The sequence below is a fragment of the Anoplophora glabripennis genome, unplaced genomic scaffold (assembly GCF_000390285.2).
Source record: "Anoplophora glabripennis isolate ALB-LARVAE unplaced genomic scaffold, Agla_2.0 scaffold93, whole genome shotgun sequence".
NCBI lineage: Eukaryota > Metazoa > Arthropoda > Insecta > Coleoptera > Cerambycidae > Anoplophora > Anoplophora glabripennis.
This window is the reverse complement of record NW_019416235.1, coordinates 239,414-259,149: the sequence shown is the minus strand read 5'-3', so window position 1 is coordinate 259,149 and position 19,736 is coordinate 239,414. Positions and strand designations below refer to the sequence as shown.

Sequence of the window (19,736 nt, the reverse complement as noted above, 5' to 3'; positions counted from 1 at the left end):
GAAGATTATACACGCCACACCCTGTAAGTTAATAGTATTGCTAGCGTCAATGATGAAGCACACAATTTGTTAGATTCCACCCACCACAAAAATACATCGATAGCCTCTGGCTGATTGTTAATGACAACACTGAGTATACAAAAAAAAACTAGTTGTTATTTCAAGCAATTATTTTGACTTAAATGCAACATAAATTGTTTTTGAATTTTGGATCTAATGAAAGACCACGTATCTGTGAAAAAATATACTCTGTTAAATAGACGAGAAACACAGTGAGTCATCTTGGGAGATGCAGAAACGTTGTCAACCCTTCTGGGACTATTGCCTTGCCGTACAGATAAAAGCGAGATTGTCGCCGATATCAGCGTCATTCCATTTATGGTTTCCGTCAACCCTTTCGCTGCATCGAAGCAGCGGTAATGCATTACCTTTGTACAAGAAGCAAATGCAAACGTTAAGTTCCCAGTTGGAAGGAACACGAGTAGTATTGGTGGGGTAATAAATAGTAGTTTGACTTGAATATTGAGGCAGAGTCGCGTAATTCTTAAGCAAATAATTATTCAGTCTAGAACAACAGTGCCTACGATTTGATTTGCATCCGTCGGCAAAGTAAAGAAAATATGACGAAAATAAGAAAAATATCTTCGTTTCTTGACGAAAATCGTTTTTTTATTATTCTTCATATTTGGTCATTTTGTCGCCTTTAGACGAATTTTGCAAATATTAATTGTAGAACCATATTGTATTTATAAAATGATTTCTTATCGACAAAGATAAAGAAAATTGTAATTTTCTTTTTGATTGTGAAATAAACTAGAAAGTCCCATGGTTAAACTTTTCGAATTTGTAATATTACTTTGTGATTATACAACACAAATAGTATTTTTACAACGTAATTTTTATAATTGCTTGTAAATTGCAAAGTATATTTACAGTCATTTGTATAATTACATTGTAATTTTACAGAGAAAGCACAATGTAGTCTTGTTTATAATACTTGCTCGAATTTATTAAAACTATCTAATAAATTCTATTTTCTGAAAACTATCCATAACCATAGAAAACAAATTTAGGATTTATATCAACCTTATAAGTTTGGTTAAAAGAAGTATTAAAATATTTTGATTTAATATTTTTATTATACAGGGTTAGTCAAAAGTATGGAAATCACCAAGAGTCTAGCGAGAAAGAATTTTTGGGATTAATGGTGAGGACAAAAGTGTCAGCATTCTTCACGGCGCATCCGATGGTAACCTTGATCTTGAGGTTCAAGGTCATATCAAGATCAAGTCGGTTTTTCAAATGGCAACCCTCCTTTTCGACCCCGGAAATGGAAAGAGCAGAAAATTTTGCATCTGAATAAGAATTTGACCCTAACCTCAAGGTCAATGGTCAAGGTCAGTTCAAGGTCAAATGTTGATTTTGTACTGTGTTTTTTTATTTATAACTACGGAATCAGAGAGCGTGACAGTCTTTGAGTAGATACCTGATGGTGCTCCTTGATCTTGAGGTCAAAGTCGAAAAGACATGTCAAGGTCATAACGATTTTTGGAGTAGCGACCCCTTATTTCGACGCAAGAAATATGAGAGCGTAAAATTCTACATGTTATTATGATTTTAAACGTGACCTTAAGGTCAAGAGTCAAGGTCGGGTAGAGATCAAGTGATTATTTCGGCTGTCATTTTTAATTTTCGCCGATGGAATAGAAGGTATTCACAATTTTTTAGTAACCTCAAGATCAAGGTCACTAAGGAGTAAAAATTACAGTAAAAATCAACATTTGACCTTGAACTGACCTTGATCATCGACCTTGAGGTCACGGTCAATGTCATATTCGGATGCAGAATTTTCTGCTCTTGCCATTTACGGGGTCGAAAAAGAGGGTCGCCATTTAAAAAACCGATTTGATGCTGATACTTTTGTCCTCACCATTTATCATAAAAATGCTTTCCCGCTGAGATATTTGGGGGTTTCCATACTTTTGACTAACCTTGTATAATACTCTGCCTTTTTTTTAAACATGATTGTTTCGAAGCTACGATCCTAATTTCTTTCCAAATATTTTTGGTGTTAATTATAGCAAAATGAAGAGGGGATAGTAGTTAGTATGGTGTATAAGAATACATATCTTTTTATGAATATCGACGTTTCGTTTCTTTATTGAGATATCTTCAAGGCTTTTAACTTATATATCACCATTTTTTATGTAAAATTACAAATGGCTTTGTAGTATCATCATGTTTAGAGTCACTTTCATATGTTTGCGAGCATATGCTTCCGAAGTAATTTTTAAAATTACTTGCGTTTCCATTGGTGTGGATATAGATATAAAAATATCATCCATGTGTACAAAAATGTCTTTAGAAATATGTACAGCTCTTCCAACGAAATCAAAGTACCACACGTAGACTTTAAGGGAAAGCACTATTTAATTATCTTAATGTGTTCAACTTCTCGTGGACTGGGTGCTCTGACCCTCCCTCAAATGTTTTTCACATACAGCAAGTATATCATACTTTCTCATCTTCCATCTACTTGTAAATCAGGAATGTCAAACGATTTTTTTTTTAATTTACGAACGAATGCGACTTTTTCAAGTATCGAAATATTAGATTTGGTGTTATTCTACTTGGCAAGGTCTTATATCTCGCCCTGTACAATTTGGATGGACAGCATTCAGAAAAATGACATCAAAGCCCCGAAAATTAATTTCGAGTTGAATCATCCATGACATGATCCCTTTTTTGTGTAGTTTAATTAATTAATCCGTTTATTATTTGTAGAAAATAGGGAACCTAAAACAGTCGGCAAATGTTTATATGGACAATAATTCTGTAATCATTTAGAGCGTAAATTAATCAACTAATTAACATACCCATGGAATGGTGTCCCAATTAGCTTTAACTCACATAAAAATCTAATATTCCAAGCTCCTAGCGGTTGAAGTTGGATAATTTATGTGTTGCGGGGTCCGCGCATCTGTTAAATACTTTTTTATGATAGCTTGATGTATAAAATCAAGTGTTCTTAATGCACATGGTTTAAAACCTTTTTGTAAATTCAGGGAACATGTAACTATATAAATTCCTCGTCAAAGCGGCAAATAAATCAAAAGGCTTCCCTGTCGGAAATCATATTTATAAACCAGATACTGAGGCTCGGTCGCATACGGGGTGAGTTCCTAAATTTTTCAGCAACGCCCTCATGAATTTCGCAGAAGGATACAAAATTTATACGCTCGTTTCTGCTTTAAAATCTCACAGCGAATCGGGAAATAATTGCATTTCTGTATCAAACAACAAACACATTAATTATACAGTAAATATTTTGTATATAATTATGTATAATAGTACTTTAATCTGACAGTTATGTATAATATAATATATGCAGTTTTGTCACTTTAAAGTGGCAGTTTATTGCTAGCTGGATGAACATTTATAACTATTGTTTACTGAATACTCAATTTGGCTTTTATTCATAACTAACATTTTGAACAACTATGTATAAACGGCACATTAATTTGAAAGCATTATATAATCGCACTTGTCACTTTAAATTGGCACTTATGTATAATTGCCAATTTAAAATAGCACTCATAATCATCATTTTAGACTGACACTTTAAAATAACACTTTTGTGGGTGTAATTGCACTGACATTATTTGTATAAATACAACTTTTAATTCATTCATGAAGATATGTTACTTACGCATAATTGCAAATTTAAAGTGACAGTCATGTATAATCGTCATTTTGTATTAGCACTTTAAAACATACTATTACCATTAAATATAATTGACATATGGATAATTATAACTTTTATTTACATATGATTTATGAGGGCCTGTTGCTTATGTATAATTGCAAATTTAAAGTGACAGCCAGATATAATTGCTATTTTGTATTGCTACTTTAAAACAGTACTTTTGTGCATACGATTACCGTTGGATATAACTGTGACATGGATAAGTACAAGTACATTCATGTGTTTGTTTATGTAATGTAATGCAAATTTAAAGTGATAGTTATGTATAATCGCCATTTTGTAGTAGCACTTTAAAACAGTACTTTTTGTGTACAATCATCTTTCGATATAACTGACACATGGATAATTACAACTTTTAATTATTTTTTATTCATGAAGGCATATTACTTATGTATAATTGCAAATTTAAAGTGACAGTCTTGTATAATTGCTATTTTGCATTGCCACTTTAAAACAGTAAAACTACCGTTAAATATAACTGATACATGGATAATTACAACTGTTCAATACTATTGATTTATCAACAAATGCTATACTTATTGCAAATTTAAAGTGACAGTTATGTATAATCGCCATTTTGTATGGGCACTTTAAAACGGTACTTTTCTGTGTTCAATTATCCTCAGATATAACCGACACATAGATAATTACAACTTTTACTACTATTGATTTATAAACACGTTAATTTCAAATGTAAAGTGACAATTATGTATAATCGCCATTTTGTATTGGCACTTTAAAACAGTACTTTTGTTTGCATAATTATCCTTACAGATATATGAGTCATGAACAATTACAACATTTAACTACTTTTGATTCCTAAAGGCATGTCACTTATACATATAATTGCAAATTTAAAGTGACAGTTATGTATAATCGCCATTTTGTACTTTAAAACAGTACTTTTCTGTGTACAATTATTCTCAGATATAACTGACACATAGATAATTACAACTTTTACTACTATTGATTTATAAACACATGTTACTTATGCATAATTGCAAATTTAAAGTGATAGTAATGTAAAATTGCTATTGGCACTTTAAAACAGTACTTTTGTACGTACATTTGCCATTATATATATAACTAATATATAGGTAATAACTTTCAACTACTTATGATTTATGAACACATGTTACTGATGTATAGTTGTAAATTTAAAGTGACAGTCATGTATAATTGCTGTCTTGTATTGGCACTTTAAGTACAATTATCATTAGGCTGACGTATGTATAATTACAACTGCTTTTGATTTATGAACATCGGTTTAAATTTTGCATGTATGTATAGCTGACATTTTGAACTGTTGTGTATAGGTGGCACTTTGATGTAAATGTTAAGTGTAATTGCAAATGTAAAGCGCTACTCACATATAATTAGCATTTTAAATTAAAATTTGTTGATGCTTTAAAATAGCATCTTTAGATATGTGAAATATACAGATAATTTTACACCTTTTAACTATGTACTAATGATTTACGATACTTATTTAAATTGATATTAATGTCGTGAGCTATCAATTATGCGTAAGTGTCATTTTTATGTGACATTTGTGTTTAACAGCACTTAATTTAAACCGACATTTATGGATAATTATCACTTTTAACTACCGGTAAATTATGAACGCCACAATTTTGTGTCACTTGGCACAAATGATTCTTATGTAAAACTGCTAATTTAATTTGTTTTATACGTCAATCAATGCTATTTAAAAGTGACAATTGTTATAAAGGTAATTATTGACAATTTACAAAGTATTTTAAAATACACGTGTCGACATTTTGTAATAAAATGACTTCGCAAGGTACGTTATATTTCAGATTGTTTCGCGGTCGAGTTTTTAGGTTCACCGTGTAAGGAAGTTCACATTGACGTAAAGATTGTCTTGTTCTGTTCACGTTCGGGAGCGTTATGTTTGTAAAAAAAACGCACTGGAAAAATTAAGCAGCTGTAAAATTCAAAAGTTTGTGGTGCAAAAATGTGATTTCGCAAAATGATGGAGTAGGCGCGCAGTAAGAGCACCTATGGGAATCGTTTATGACTGGTGGGCTGCCTGGGAATTCCGTCGCGAACAAGGATAAAAAATAATATCTATATCTTCCAGAATACGAGATAACGTCACCTGTGTATCTTTAAAATTGGGAAGTGGAAACTTTCGCAAAGCCGCCCCGTGTTCGATACAGCCTCCACTTGTCATTCTAAACGTTCAGGTCGATGAAACGTTTGTTGACTTACAAGAAATAAGGGAAGTTCAAATCGTAGGAAGTCATCAGCGTCGCTTCAAAAAATTAAAAGGGCTGAAAGCGTCTGCGGGAATAAGTGAACATAATTCCGCAAGGCGAGGACGCGAACGTCTCTTGGAAATTCTCGACATGGGGACGTGCTCTGCAATAACACAATATCACATCGTTAAGACGTCTCGGTTACAAAAATATTTCAAATTAATTGATACCAGTACTTATCCTGATGGGATGCGCTATCAATTTTTTTCGAGCTGTAGCGTCTCAGATGTGATCAAAATTAATTGTTCTTTGGCATATGCTGAACACATTAGTGAATTAACTCCGTAACTGCATAATGAAACTTAATCTAAGTAATGCACTGTCTGAAACAAGCATACATTGGTAATAACGGTTATTAAACTAATTGCTTTTGGAGCGGTAGCCGTAATCTAATTTCAATTAAGAATATAATAGGCAACGGTACGGATATTGTGCTGTAAACACATTTTTTTGCAGGGAAAGTACAGGGTTACAGCCGGAAAGAGCATTTGTAGGACCTCAGCAGGATTTTTAGATAAAGCAACACCTATTAAGAATTTTGAAATGTCTAAAATTGTATGTACGTTAGAAAATATAGATCAAATATTTGTCCCAACTAATCATAGTTTAAAATTCAAGATCGTTGATAAAAAAACGCTTACAAAAATCCAATATACAGGGTGTTTGGTAAGTCGATGCATTCCTTGCAGGTTATAGTACATTGCGGAAACCGTTCAGAATATTTTAATGAAATTTTACAAGCTTTGACCAGTGGCGTGCGCACAGGCACGTCTTTGGATAGATTTTTATCGTATTGTTGTTAACTGTCAAAGCCTGTAAAATTTTAAAAATATTTAAAAATTTGCATTTTTTTTATTAAAACTATAACACCCTGTAGATCGGAAACTAAGCGTTTTCGGAATATGGTATATTAAGGAAATATATCACAAATTGCTTAACCCTGTATACAAATTTCTTAGGTGCTAAATTACAGAGCTGGTATTTTGGCAAAAAATACCAAATAGTATTTTAAATATAAAATAGTATTTTGTATTTTGTAATTAAAATACTTTTGTTATAACCCCAAAAATATTTTGTATTTCAAATACTTTTATAAAGTATTTTGTATTTTAAAATTGTCTAAAAGTAATTTAAATACTATTGAGACATGTTCCCCGATATGTCCCTATTCTGTGTGGGTTTTTATGTGAAACGCCCTGTATTTAATATTCAATATACCAAAAATACTATTTTAAAATCATATTTAAAATACTTTGCCAAAGAAGTATTTTGTTTTTAAGTATTTTAAAATACAGTTTGAAAGTATTTTGCCCAGATCTGCTGAATTAGCATTAAATTAAAATTAAGTGCCTTTATTGTAAAAAAAAAATCCTGTAGAGAGAATTGACATCTAAAATATGCTTTTAAGCCGACATTTAGATAATTCAATCTGTTTTATGTACTTACATCAGTATATTATTTGGGTTTTCTGATATAAATATACATTTTAGTTTTTTTTTAGATAAAACTTTCTAATTCATATCGACATTACTGTCATTCCTACCTACAAGTGCACCCTTGTTATGTTATTTTTAAATTTAAATTAAGTTGTCTTAAAAGGAAACATTTAAATTCATCTGAAGACTGTGAGACTTTACATTTTGCTCAATTATATTGCAAAATTATGACATTATGATATTACTGAATTGAGAACTTGCAGATATTAGAGACATAAAAATACAGTGTTCTGTTTAAAAAATGAAATTCTTTAAAATATACAGTCTAGCAATATCTGGTAAATGCAGTCCTTACAATATTTGTTGCGATAGAATTTCAAGAAAAGAATAAGCCAATAAAGTTCTGTCATCGGAACTACTGTAACAATTTACCGTGGCAGGGGGGCGTGCCTTGAAATTTGAAGTATACAGGGTGAGTCAGAAAGAATGGGTTAACACTAAGCTGGAGATACTAGACACAAAAATATTATGTTTGAGCTTATCATGACTTATACAAATGTCGCTGGTTTAAGAAATACAAGGTTTAAATTTTATTCTGAAATTTCTCAATAATTGAGAAAGTTTTGATAGCATGACTCTGAAAATTGCTAGTGTTGGGTTTTTTGGTGTGATAATTACGAATTTGAAGCTTAGTTTGACGTTGCTCCTAGAGGGCGCTAGTTTCACCGTACTCTTTAGGTAAATCAAAACATATTTTTTTTATATGTTGAACTATGTTTAAAAAAGAACGTTTAATTCTACATAAAAAATGTACTCTTGTTTAGGTGGCTTAACTTTATCGGTTTCTGAGTTATTTGCATTTAAAAGTTTCAATGTATTTCGTGGTGATTTTCTTTCAGGCGCTGATATTGCTATTTGTTTTCTAAGTAGGCTTGTGTCAAATTTTCATGTCAATAATTATTGGCGTATTTTGCGTGCGTGCGATTTGTTATTCGTGCAAAATTATTAGTTAGTGATAAAAAAATGCCACAACATAATAATTTTTGCAATAGTGAGATGCGTGATATGATTTGTTTTTGCGCAGACTAACTTTAATGGACATGCGGTGGCCCGAAGATGTGTACAATTGTACCCAAATAGATTGCAACCTAATTATAAACTATTCAGAAATCTTTGTAACCGCTTAGACGAATCTAGATCTTCTCGATCAAAAAGTAACCATGGTACTCCAAAATCTATCACAGTCGATGAAGAAGAGGAAATTTTAATTCGTGTTTCGGAAAATTGCGATATGAGTACTCGTCAGTCAAGTGCGGCAACGGGGGTAAGCCAATCGTCTATTTGTAGAATTTTGAAAAATGAAATAGTACAACCATATCTTTATACTCCGGTTCAGCAGTTATTGCCTCGAGATTTACTAGCTCGCCTACAATTTGCTCAGTTTATACAAAATATGCAAACGGAAAACCCAGATTTCCTCAATAGGATTCTATTTACCGATGAGGCGACACCGGGAATTTTCAATTGGAAAGAAAATACGCATGCTGTAAAAGAAAGACATTTTCAGCATGAGTTTAAGGTGAATATTTGATGTGGTTTAATTTCTGTTAGGACCTTTTGAATTACTACCCAATCTAATTAAACCTCATTATTTAAACTTTCTTCAACATAATTTAAACGGGCTTCTTGATGATGTACCACTCGCTTTAAGAGAGAGTATGTGGTTTGTGCATGACGCGGCGCCTCCACCATTATTTGTTTTTATTTAATAGAACATTATTACTATGTTAGAACCGTACATATTTTTAAAATAAAGAGCCTAGAAAATCTTACTGTCTGCTATTGTATTTTCACTAATAAAATTTGATAGCTTCTTTCTTTTAAATTATTTTTTTAACTTAACTTATTCTTGTTTTGTTTTTCTATTTTGTGTTATGTGTAAAAAGCGTTTGTCAAATTTTGTTAGTGAAAATTACATTAGCAGACAGTAAGAATTTCTAGGCTCTTATTTTAAAAATATGTAGTAGTAATTATGTCCAATTAAAAATTAAAAACAAAAAATGGTGGAGGCGCCGCTCGATGTGCACTGTGACATAAAATCACAAATATTTCCTAAACTGTTAATTTTACCGAGTTGAACCAAGAGGTTAAGAACGTTGGCAAATTGTTCAGGTAACTTATTTTTTATAGAGGCAGATTGCGATCGTCATCTATATAAAAATTCTGGGTAGTTAACCATTGGGCATAGTCCGTCCCTGGCCTTCTGGGCATAACGAAGTTTCACTTACAACATCAAAAACAAGCTGTACGTATTTGTTATCGATTACCAAATTTGCAACATGCTGAAGTTAATAGTTTAGAGACTGTAAATAAAAATAACTTTAAATTTCATCTTTTAGGGCCCGTAACTTCTTAACGGAGGTCCGTATAAAAAAATTATATGAAGAACTGATATTATTTTGAACTAATCTATTTGTACTCGACTTTTTTGTATCAAGTACCAGGACATCCTGTATATGAAATAGATTTTTTGGATTAAAATGTATTTTTATTTCTTTCCATATAGTGGCTAAACACGGCAGCTACAACACGGTTTTTTAATTGTATATTATTTTCATTTGGAAAAATCGTATTAAAATAATTATACACGTTAAGACGTTATTTTCTTTTAAGAAAATACACTGGAAATGCACAGTACGATACACTTACGAAGAAACACGCCTTTATAATGGGCCGGCCACACATACAGGTTTTACCGCGCGCTTGCCTGCACAAACCAGTTTGTATCGGGAAGCCCGTACGTGTGGCCGGCAAAACGTTATCTCGCACAAACTAAAAAGCGCGGCTTGCGTAAACTTCGAGTTGCTGAAGATTTTGTTTGTGCAAATTCGGTTTGCACGGTAAAATTTGAGCGTGTGGACGGCGCACGGTGTTCAGTTAAGAGAAATTGCGGCAGAAAACCTTAAATCTCTATATGATCTCCCTGTAGCCAAATATCTGAGAGTACCAACTCAATCTTTCATGAGGAGATATATACAGTGTGTTTCACTTAAAGTCGGGACACCTCCGTATTTAGGATGGCGTTGGCCGATTTCCAAAATTCTTTTTTTTATGTGGTAGTACTCACAAAGGCCTAATTTTGAATATTATATTTTTTGACATGTGATCTTTTCTACGGCCTAATATCATTAAGAAAATACCCTCAAAAATTAAAAAACATATTAGGCAATTTTTTAAGAAAAAATGGATAGCATTTTCGATTTGATCACACCTCAAAACCCTAAATACAAAGTTTCATTATTATAGCTTTTACAGGGTGTTCACAAAATAGGTGCAAACTTCGAAACATTTCACTTATTGCAAAGTGTCCTGTATTAACAGTGAAAAATATTTTCAAGGTATATCCATGCAGTTTCATTGATTTTACTCATACAGGATGCTCACAATAGGACAGCCAAATTATCTATATCTTTTATTATAAGTACCAGAAATGAGTTTCACAACGAAATAATATTTAAATATGTATTACTATTTTCTATTAGTCCATCATTCACTCTTCAATTCGTCTCCTCTTATTTTTAATAACTTTTCTCAACTGATGTAGTGTTATTTGTCGACATGCTTGTCTAATTATATTACATAAATCTTAATTAAAAATTTAACGTGTTTTGCAGGATTTTATGTGATCAAATAATTAGGCCCTTCTTTTTTTGCGTTAATCTAAACGCGAGATTTTTATGAATTTTTTAAATAATGATTTCTGGGATTCAGTACATGTATTTCCTCTTCATGTAAGACAGAACCTCTACCTTCAATTATATGGAGCACTTATTCATAATGCGGTAATAGTAGGTACGTCATTGGTTGAATGAGTATTTCCCGAGAAAGTGGATAGGTCGCAACAGTCCGTTAGCTGAGTGGCCGTCAAGAGCTCCAGACTTGACGCCACTTGATTTTTATGTAATAGACAAACATGTCGACAAATAACACCACATCAGTTGAGGAGAGTTATTAGAAATAAGATGAGACGAATTGAACAGTGCATACCAAATTATGTGGACTAACAGAAAACAGTAATATTTAAATATTATTTTGTTGTGAAACTCATTTCTGGTATAATAAAAAATATATATAATTTGCTTGTCCTATTGTGAGCACCCTGTATGAGTGAAATCAATGAAACTGCATGGATATACTTTCGGTTAATAAAATTATGAAAAATATCTTGAAAATATTTTCCACTCTTAATACAGGACACTCTGCAATACGTGGAATTTTTCGAAGTTTGCACCTATTTTGTGAACACCCTGTAAAAGCTATAATAATGAAATTTTGTATTTAGAGTTTTGAGGTGTGATCAAATCGAAAATGCTATCCATTTCTTTCTTAAAAAAATGCCTAATATGTTTTTTAATTTTTGAGGGTCTTTTCTTAATGATAGTAGGCCGTAGAAAAGATCACATGTCAAAAAATATAATATCAAAAAGTAGGCCTTTTTCCTAAATACGGAGGTGTCCCGACTTTAAGTGAAACACACTGTACATATGTACATAGATTCGCGCATTACAGTATTTTGTCGGTTTATGAAGGGATCACCAATCCTAGTAATTCAGTATAATACCAAAAATTCTTCGCTTGGATACATATTCCTGAGAAACGTACTGATTGCTGCCTGCAGTGTCTGCAGCCTGCAGGGTTTTACCTGCATCGTGTGGCCACAACACAGTATTCCGTGTTTATTGCGCAAATCATACCGTGCAGGCAAGTCGCTGTCGTGTAGCCGCCGCATAACTGCAAAACGCAGTACGCACTGTAAGCTGCTACGGTGGACGCCACGCCGCCAATGTCCTTCTACGTCGGGTGTTGAACGCGGTTAATTCCAAGAAAGTTACGCAGAGGTCTTCTTGAAATTCAATCTCAACAATTATCGTACGGATTGTATTTGTTAAAATTGAATTTCAAGAAGACCCCTGCGCCACTTTCTTGAAATTATCCGCATTGGATACCCGAGGTAGAAAAACACATGGCTTGGCGTTCATATGGGCTCAAGTTAAAAACAAATAAAACTGTTTTATTTAAATACTCTCAATGTAACGTTCATTTGTTTTTTCTTCTTCTAAAAATGAATTCATGAAGCCTTAAACGAACTCTATAAGTTTTATAACAAACATTTCCTCCTAAAGTTAAAAATAACAAAGTTACCGGAGTGGTAATTTTCATAGTTCTCTTTTAATTGCAATTTACTCCCTTGCCGTTAAAATATTTGAATAGGACAAAATGTAAAATGTCCTGCGGCATCAGAATATAGGATAATTAAAAAAACAATTGAACATCAATTTAAAAAGATATATGGTACTAATAACTAAACTGATTTTTTTGAGAAAAATATCCTGTATTATATTTTTGCAGACTTTTAAGAGATAGTTATTCAGTTGTTCAACTTTCGGTTGACTAACCTCCTATATATTGTCGAAATAAGTTTTGAATTGGTTATACAGAAATATGTAATATCGTACTTTTAGCACTTTTTGAGTAAAATAATCGACAATATAAACCTTTTAAACAATTTAAATAAAATTTGGGACGCGTGGTGTTAAATGGGATGAAATAATAGACCAGTGCTTAAGCCTTCAAAAATGGTAAAAAGTGAAAAAAAAATTATAGTAGGATGAAACCCATTGGAAAAGGAAGAGAATATAACAGAAATGAAAAGAAAAATAATTTACGGGCGATCTGTGGTCGGGAAGGGGAAGGGGGTGAGTTTTTAAGGGTAAAAAACGGTTTACCTTGATTTCCGGAAAAACTACAAGTCTTATGGAAAAAAGTTAAATGGCAAAGTTGTAGGTAATAAAAAGATCTACAACTTTTGTATTTACACTTTTTTCACATAACCTCAAAATTTATGTGAAAAATTCAAATAACCAAGTTTTTGGTTTTTTATTTTTATCTTTTACAAAAAAATTTTTTTTTCACGAAATTTGGTGAAAACTTACCTATTTATGTCCCAAACACGCTGTAATTTTTTTGATTTGAAATATTTATTTTTTCACCTTATTTTTACTTAATATCGAAAAAGCACCCTAATTTTCAATCGAAAATTCTCACGTCAAAATATCTGCTTTTTTAAAAACGTCGGTGGGCTTTTTCTTCGTTGTAATCTCTACTTTCTGATGGTTAAAAAAAATATACATTACTATGGTAAGTTTTCTCAGGAAATGCAAAGAAACGAAAGAAGATTCTACAACTTTCTCAAAATATTGTAGATGTCTTATTAAATATTAACTTTATTAACTTATTTGGTTGTTAATTATAATAGTATATTTCGACTTGTAATTTTTTTGTTTATCAATGTAACATGGAATCTTACGTTTTTCGAGTAATTAAAGTGTAAATTTTAATAAATAGCTCAAAATTGTACATAATGATTAGAAAAAAATTTTCGGATTCTAGTTCGTTTCTTTGCATTTCCTGAGAAAACTTACCATAGTAATGTATATATTTTTTTACACCATCAGAAAGTAGAGATTTCAACGAAGAAAAAGCCCACCGACGTTTTTAAAAAAGCAGATATTTTGACGTGAGAATTTTCGATTGAAAATTAGGGTGCTTTTTCGATATTAAGTAAAAATAAGGTGAAAAAATAAATATTTCAAATCAAAAAAATTACAGCGTGTTTGGGACATAAATAGGTAAGTTTTCACCAAATTTCGTGAAAAAAAAAATTTGTTTGTAAAAGATAAAAATAAAAAACCAAAAACTTGGTTATTTGAATTTTTCACATAAATTTTGAGGTTATGTGAAAAAAGTGTAAATACAAAAGTTGTAGATCTTTTTATTACCTACAACTTTGCCATTTAACTTTTTTCCATAAGACTTGTAGTTTTTCTGGAAATCAAGGGAAACCGTTTTTTACCCTTAAAAACTCACCCCCTACCCCTTCCCGACCTCAGATCGCCCGTAAATTATTTTTCCTTTCATTTCTGTTATATTCTCTTTCTTTTCCAATGGGTTTCATCCTACTATAATTTTTTTTTGTTTAAAAAATTATCGACCCTGGTCTATAAGCTCTATTTTCCATCTAAAGTATTATCTTTGGGATTTGACAGAAACGACTAATGACATCATCAATTATGTTTTTTCCAGAAACATACCCAAATTTTTTTTTCCTGTTAAAAAGCTCTCTTTTTTCTAATAAACTTGTATTAGAGAAATTTTTCTGTATTACTTCCCGTTTAAAAGTTATAAGCAATATCGTCCTAAAGAGTGTCAAAGAAATACCACCTAAAAATCACATTAGCGGTGGAAGGATCAAGTAGTCCTTGGAAAATAATTGAATGTTCGTTGTTTAACGTGCATAAATATCACAAAATACTTGTCATTACTCAATACGAACGTCAAACATATAATTCTTGTGCTTACAAAGTGTTTTCTCATTCAGAAAAAGTGGATATGTTGCTAATTTATGACGATTAAAAAAAATTCAAGTAGAATTATATCGAGAAAGGTATCCAGAGCGCCTCATTCCTGATCATAGAACCTTTACAAGATTGGAGGCGACCTTGCGACGAAATGAAGCTGCATTTTCTGTTCAGAAAAATCAAATAATTGACCGAAAGGTAAGAAACAGCAGGACTGTTACAGTATTTCGAAAAATATCAACGAAATTCTATAGAGCAGGCTAACCCGGAATTGAACTTGGATAAATCAGCCGAACAACGAATTTTAAGGACGAGTCGGTATCATGCCTACAAAATTCACAATTTGGAGTATTTCCCTGAGCGTCACATTGAAAACAGACTTAATCTTATAGCTCGAATTGTAGTAAATGTAGAAACTGTTGATCAGAACCTTTTTCGGCACGTTCTTTGGACCAACGAAAGTCGGTTTGTCAGTAATGTTTTGTCGAATAGGCGCAATGAACACTATACTGGTCCATTGAAAATCCCCACATTGTATATCCAGTCCAAAACCATGGCCATTTTGGAGTAAATGAATGGCGCGGCATCATCGGTATTTCTTTTGAAACTCTTTAGGGCGATATTTGTTTTTGCTATTTAAATGGGAAGTAATACAGAAAAATTTCTCTAATAAAAGTTTATTAGAAAAAATAGCTTTTTAACTGGAAAAAATATAATTGGTGATATAATACTTTCGAATGAAAATGGAGCTTACCTCATCCCATTTAACACCAAGTGTCCCAAATTTTATTTAAATTTTTTATATCCTCACAATACACCCATACTATCGACTTTGACATATCCTGTACTTTGAAAAAGAATTGTTACTAATAAGGTGGACCCTGTTGATGTTAAAAATTCTATTGAACATGTATAAAATGCATTACAGTCATATTTTCTTCAAATAATAATTTCGATATTCTTGAAATATGCGTATATGTTATGAATATTTCTATTTTATAGATTGTTTCGCTTATAAAACTACTTAAATAAAATTCGAAACGTTAGAGAAGTTATTTTTCGCATAATCAATTACGATATAAACTTCCAAGTATTTCTAGGTCTAATAGGCCACAAATTCAGATATGCTTTGTAGAATATCAAAGCAGTAGGATGATAAATTGAATAAGTCGGCTTTATTTTCTTGTAAACTTGTGCTAATACAAGTAATATCTAACAGATGGTCGGACCCAGATGGTGCGACACTTTGTTTTATATTAATATTATATGTGGGACAACTAATTTATATTTATAGGCGCCTTTCCGGAGTTATTAGTATCAGATTAATCATTTTCTCATAAAAAATTAAAAACTCCATACGATTTTCATATAAATTTACTTCGCCAATATTTATTAAATGAGAAAGAGGCATTTGATTCGACATAAAATTGAAAGAAATTGAGACAGTTTTATATTCTAATATACCTTATACAGATTTTATTCAAATTTAAGTAAATGTATTCTTAATCTCAAATTTTTCTCCAATTCAATTTTTTTTAATTTCACATTGAACAGTGAACACGAGTTAGAAACATATTTTTAAAACACAAATTCTACAACTTATTTTCCTAATACCGTATGTGATTATTTCAAGTAACCACAAGCACTAAAGATCTCTAAAAGATATTCAGAAGTGTGGTGAATTTGTCTCGGTAATGATATTTCACCGTAGAATAGGGATGTCGCGATTTTAATTTAAAAAAATATGTTTCCGATGGTTTAAGCTTCGTTTGATTGGTCACCTACGCCAAGTAGCTAAATTTGTAGTAGACCTGCAGGTCCTAGTGCTTTAAAACTCACCGTTGGAAGTAGCCCCGGTGGAGGATGCACCTAAGGACAAGCACAACAGTTCGAAGACGATGAGGCCCTCGAGTAAACAGTGCATTCTGGCGTGGCACATTTCCCAACTCCGACTTCGCGCGCGTATACTTGAACTAAAACAAACCTCGTGGGGTCGACTTCGAGCGATAGATCGTCACTAACTTTACTCGCGACTGTCGGAGTAACACTGACAGTTCCACGAACGTTTTCAAGTTGTACCTTCAGTCATGCGCTCATTTAACCTAAACCCTTGCCGGAACCAATGGCAAACCACAATGAGATACCATAAACCAATAGGAAAATCAAAAGACGGCACATGGGAGGGCCCAGGACATGTAAGATATGTAATTAGAATTGTAAAACACAGGTAAGAAATGCACCAAATGAACATTCTGCTATTCTGGTAAGCACGTGAAACCAATTGCGAACGCGACTGCAGCAATTGCTCCTATTACTTGCTCCCAGTCCATTTTTCTCTGCAGCGTATGTATTTTCCAGTTTTACAACTTTTTTAAATTCAACAAGTCCCACCGCAATCAATGCAACGAAATATCGCGGCGCAAAATAAATCAAGAACGCCAATACTTCGGATTAAATAGTGAATTTTCGAGATTTTTCCACAAGATATACAGGGTGTTAATGAACTTATGTCACAAATTTAAAGGGGTGAAAAAGGGGCAACAACGGATTTAACTGATGTCACAAACTTGTATCGGAAGTTTAAGGTCATAGAGAAAAGGCTAATTAAAAATGTGTTTAAAACTGTTTTGGAACTGCTGAAATACATGTATTTTATCGCAGCGAGTACTTACAAAAAATTCGGTAGCACTTTTTACGAGTTTGTAGGTTTCTTATGAAGCCGGACTGTATTCGAAAGTCAGTTTGTAATACATTGTTGTAGTGATTGCTGTGCTGTTTTTCGAAAGTAATTTAATAGCCGTATTTCCAAGTTTTCTTTTGAAAATGGTGCATTTATTTAGCAGCCGCGAACATTATGATATGCCCATAATTTATGGCGAAGCAAACGAAAATGCCCATAGAGCTTGTCAAGTGTACCGTGCGAGATATCCTGAACGACGTGCCCCCGCACCGCGGAGTTTTGACACCGGTGAAGTACAGAGAGATCGAGAATGATTGACCAGATTCTGAACGTACCCTGTCTCAATTGCTATCAAAACTGATTTCCGTTTGCTAAAATTACTTTTTTTTCCGTGCGATTTCATGGTGTTCTGTGGCGATCTCACAATTTGACGTTCTGTTCATTGGCGCACGACGGATTTTTTGGCTTGAATATTATTTTGTAGATTTTGTTGTTACCTAGTATATGTATTTTGCGATATTATAAAACAGTATTTTTCAATACTACAATTAGAGTAGGTGGATATTATACGTGAGTAATTAATTTATTGCGTATGTTGTTCTCTAACCTAATCGGTTTTTTAATTTAGGTTAAGAACATGGCATTTTCATTAGAACATGATACATTTCTTCTGGAGGCCTATTTTCGTACTGGACAAAACAATGATAATGGTTGGAAATATTCGATGAATTCGTGTCATTTACAATTTCAAGAACAATTTCCAAATGATGAAATTGATCATTATGAAATTTTTTCGAGACACGTGAAGAGATTAGTGGAACGCTTCCATAACACTGGAAGTGTTTGTAGAGGAAAATCTCCAGGCAGAAAGTCTATTCTTACAGAGGAAGTCTTGGAAGATGTTGAAAACCGCTTACAAGCTAGTCCAACCAAATCATTACGTCTGTTATCTGTTCAAACAGGTAATAACAAATATTTATTCTAAAATTTGTATCATTATTCCTAAATTGTTTATAACCATGTGAAAAAATGCATACCTAAGCATATCGTATCGCATAGCGACAAATTGTCGCGTCGTGTGAAAGCAGCTTAAATGTAAACTGGGCATTACTTAATAATCCTATAATAAAAAAAAATTTTTATTGAAAATCCTCACTTGTTTTATCACGTTTTAGGAAGTCACTTTTATTTTATACAGGGCGTTAAAAAATTACTAGGGCGAAAATTATAAAAATTTTCTTAGAGCGTTTTTTATTTGGGTGCTGCCTTTTTAGACCCGGTTTTCAAAATTACAATTGTAGAGTAAATAACCATAGGAACGAGTTCATACCTAAGCATGCACCTACGATCCTTTAGTTACAGCGTATAGCGACAAACTGTCGCGTCGTGTGATAGCCGCTTAATGGTAAATTAGGAGGCGAGACAATAATGCATAAATCATATGACGAAACGAATTTTTATTGAAACCCTCGTTTGGTTTATTCAGTTTTAGGAAATCGCTTGTATTTTATACGGGGTGTTACAAGAAGTAGACCAAGTAACTTAACCACGGATTCTTTAGTGAAAATAATGGGCTTCCCTTTTGCTATTCTTTATTTAGGCGGTTCTTTTTCAAGATACAGGGTGTCAAAGTTGCAGTTAATATCTCCATTGTTTTTTAAGATACTCAATTGATTTTCACCTTGTGTCGACTACTTATGACAAGACATGTACTTACAATTTTTTTAACCACAGCGTATAACGACAAATTGTCGCGTCGTGTAAAGGCCGCTTACATGTAAATTACGAAAGAAGGCACTAATAATACATAAACCTTATAATGAAACAGATGTTTATTCCACTTAATTTATCCAGATTTCGCAATTCACTCTTATTTTGTAATAGGATGATACAAAAAAGTAGAGTGTAGTTAACTACACACTTTTCGGGTGAAAACAATGATATTTTCACTGCAGTTTTTTATTTAGGCTCTGCCTTTCAAAATGAAGGATGTCAAGATTACAATTTTCAAAATATATTTGGTAATAACTCTGTTGTTTTTAAAATATTGACTTGGGATTTTGCACATAAACTTTTATATTGTGCCTACTACTTACCTAAAGTAAATAACCATATGAGAAATTCCACACTAAGCATGTACCTACGGTTCTTTAG

General features: G+C 32.5%; 1 protein-coding gene across 2 annotated transcripts in view; it reads right to left on the bottom strand.

The window, feature by feature from the left end:
• LOC108903632 (neurotrimin-like) overlaps positions 1-16,923 on the bottom strand; it is a 360,822-nt gene extending 343,899 nt beyond the window's left edge. For both annotated transcript variants that reach the window (XM_018705868.1, XM_018705869.1), the window contains exon 1: positions 16,742-16,923. In XM_018705868.1, the coding sequence (XP_018561384.1) occupies positions 16,742-16,841 (100 nt within the window). In that variant the 5' untranslated portion in view covers positions 16,842-16,923. The remainder of the gene's footprint in view (positions 1-16,741) is intronic.
• Positions 16,924-19,736: the final 2,813 nt, after the last annotated feature.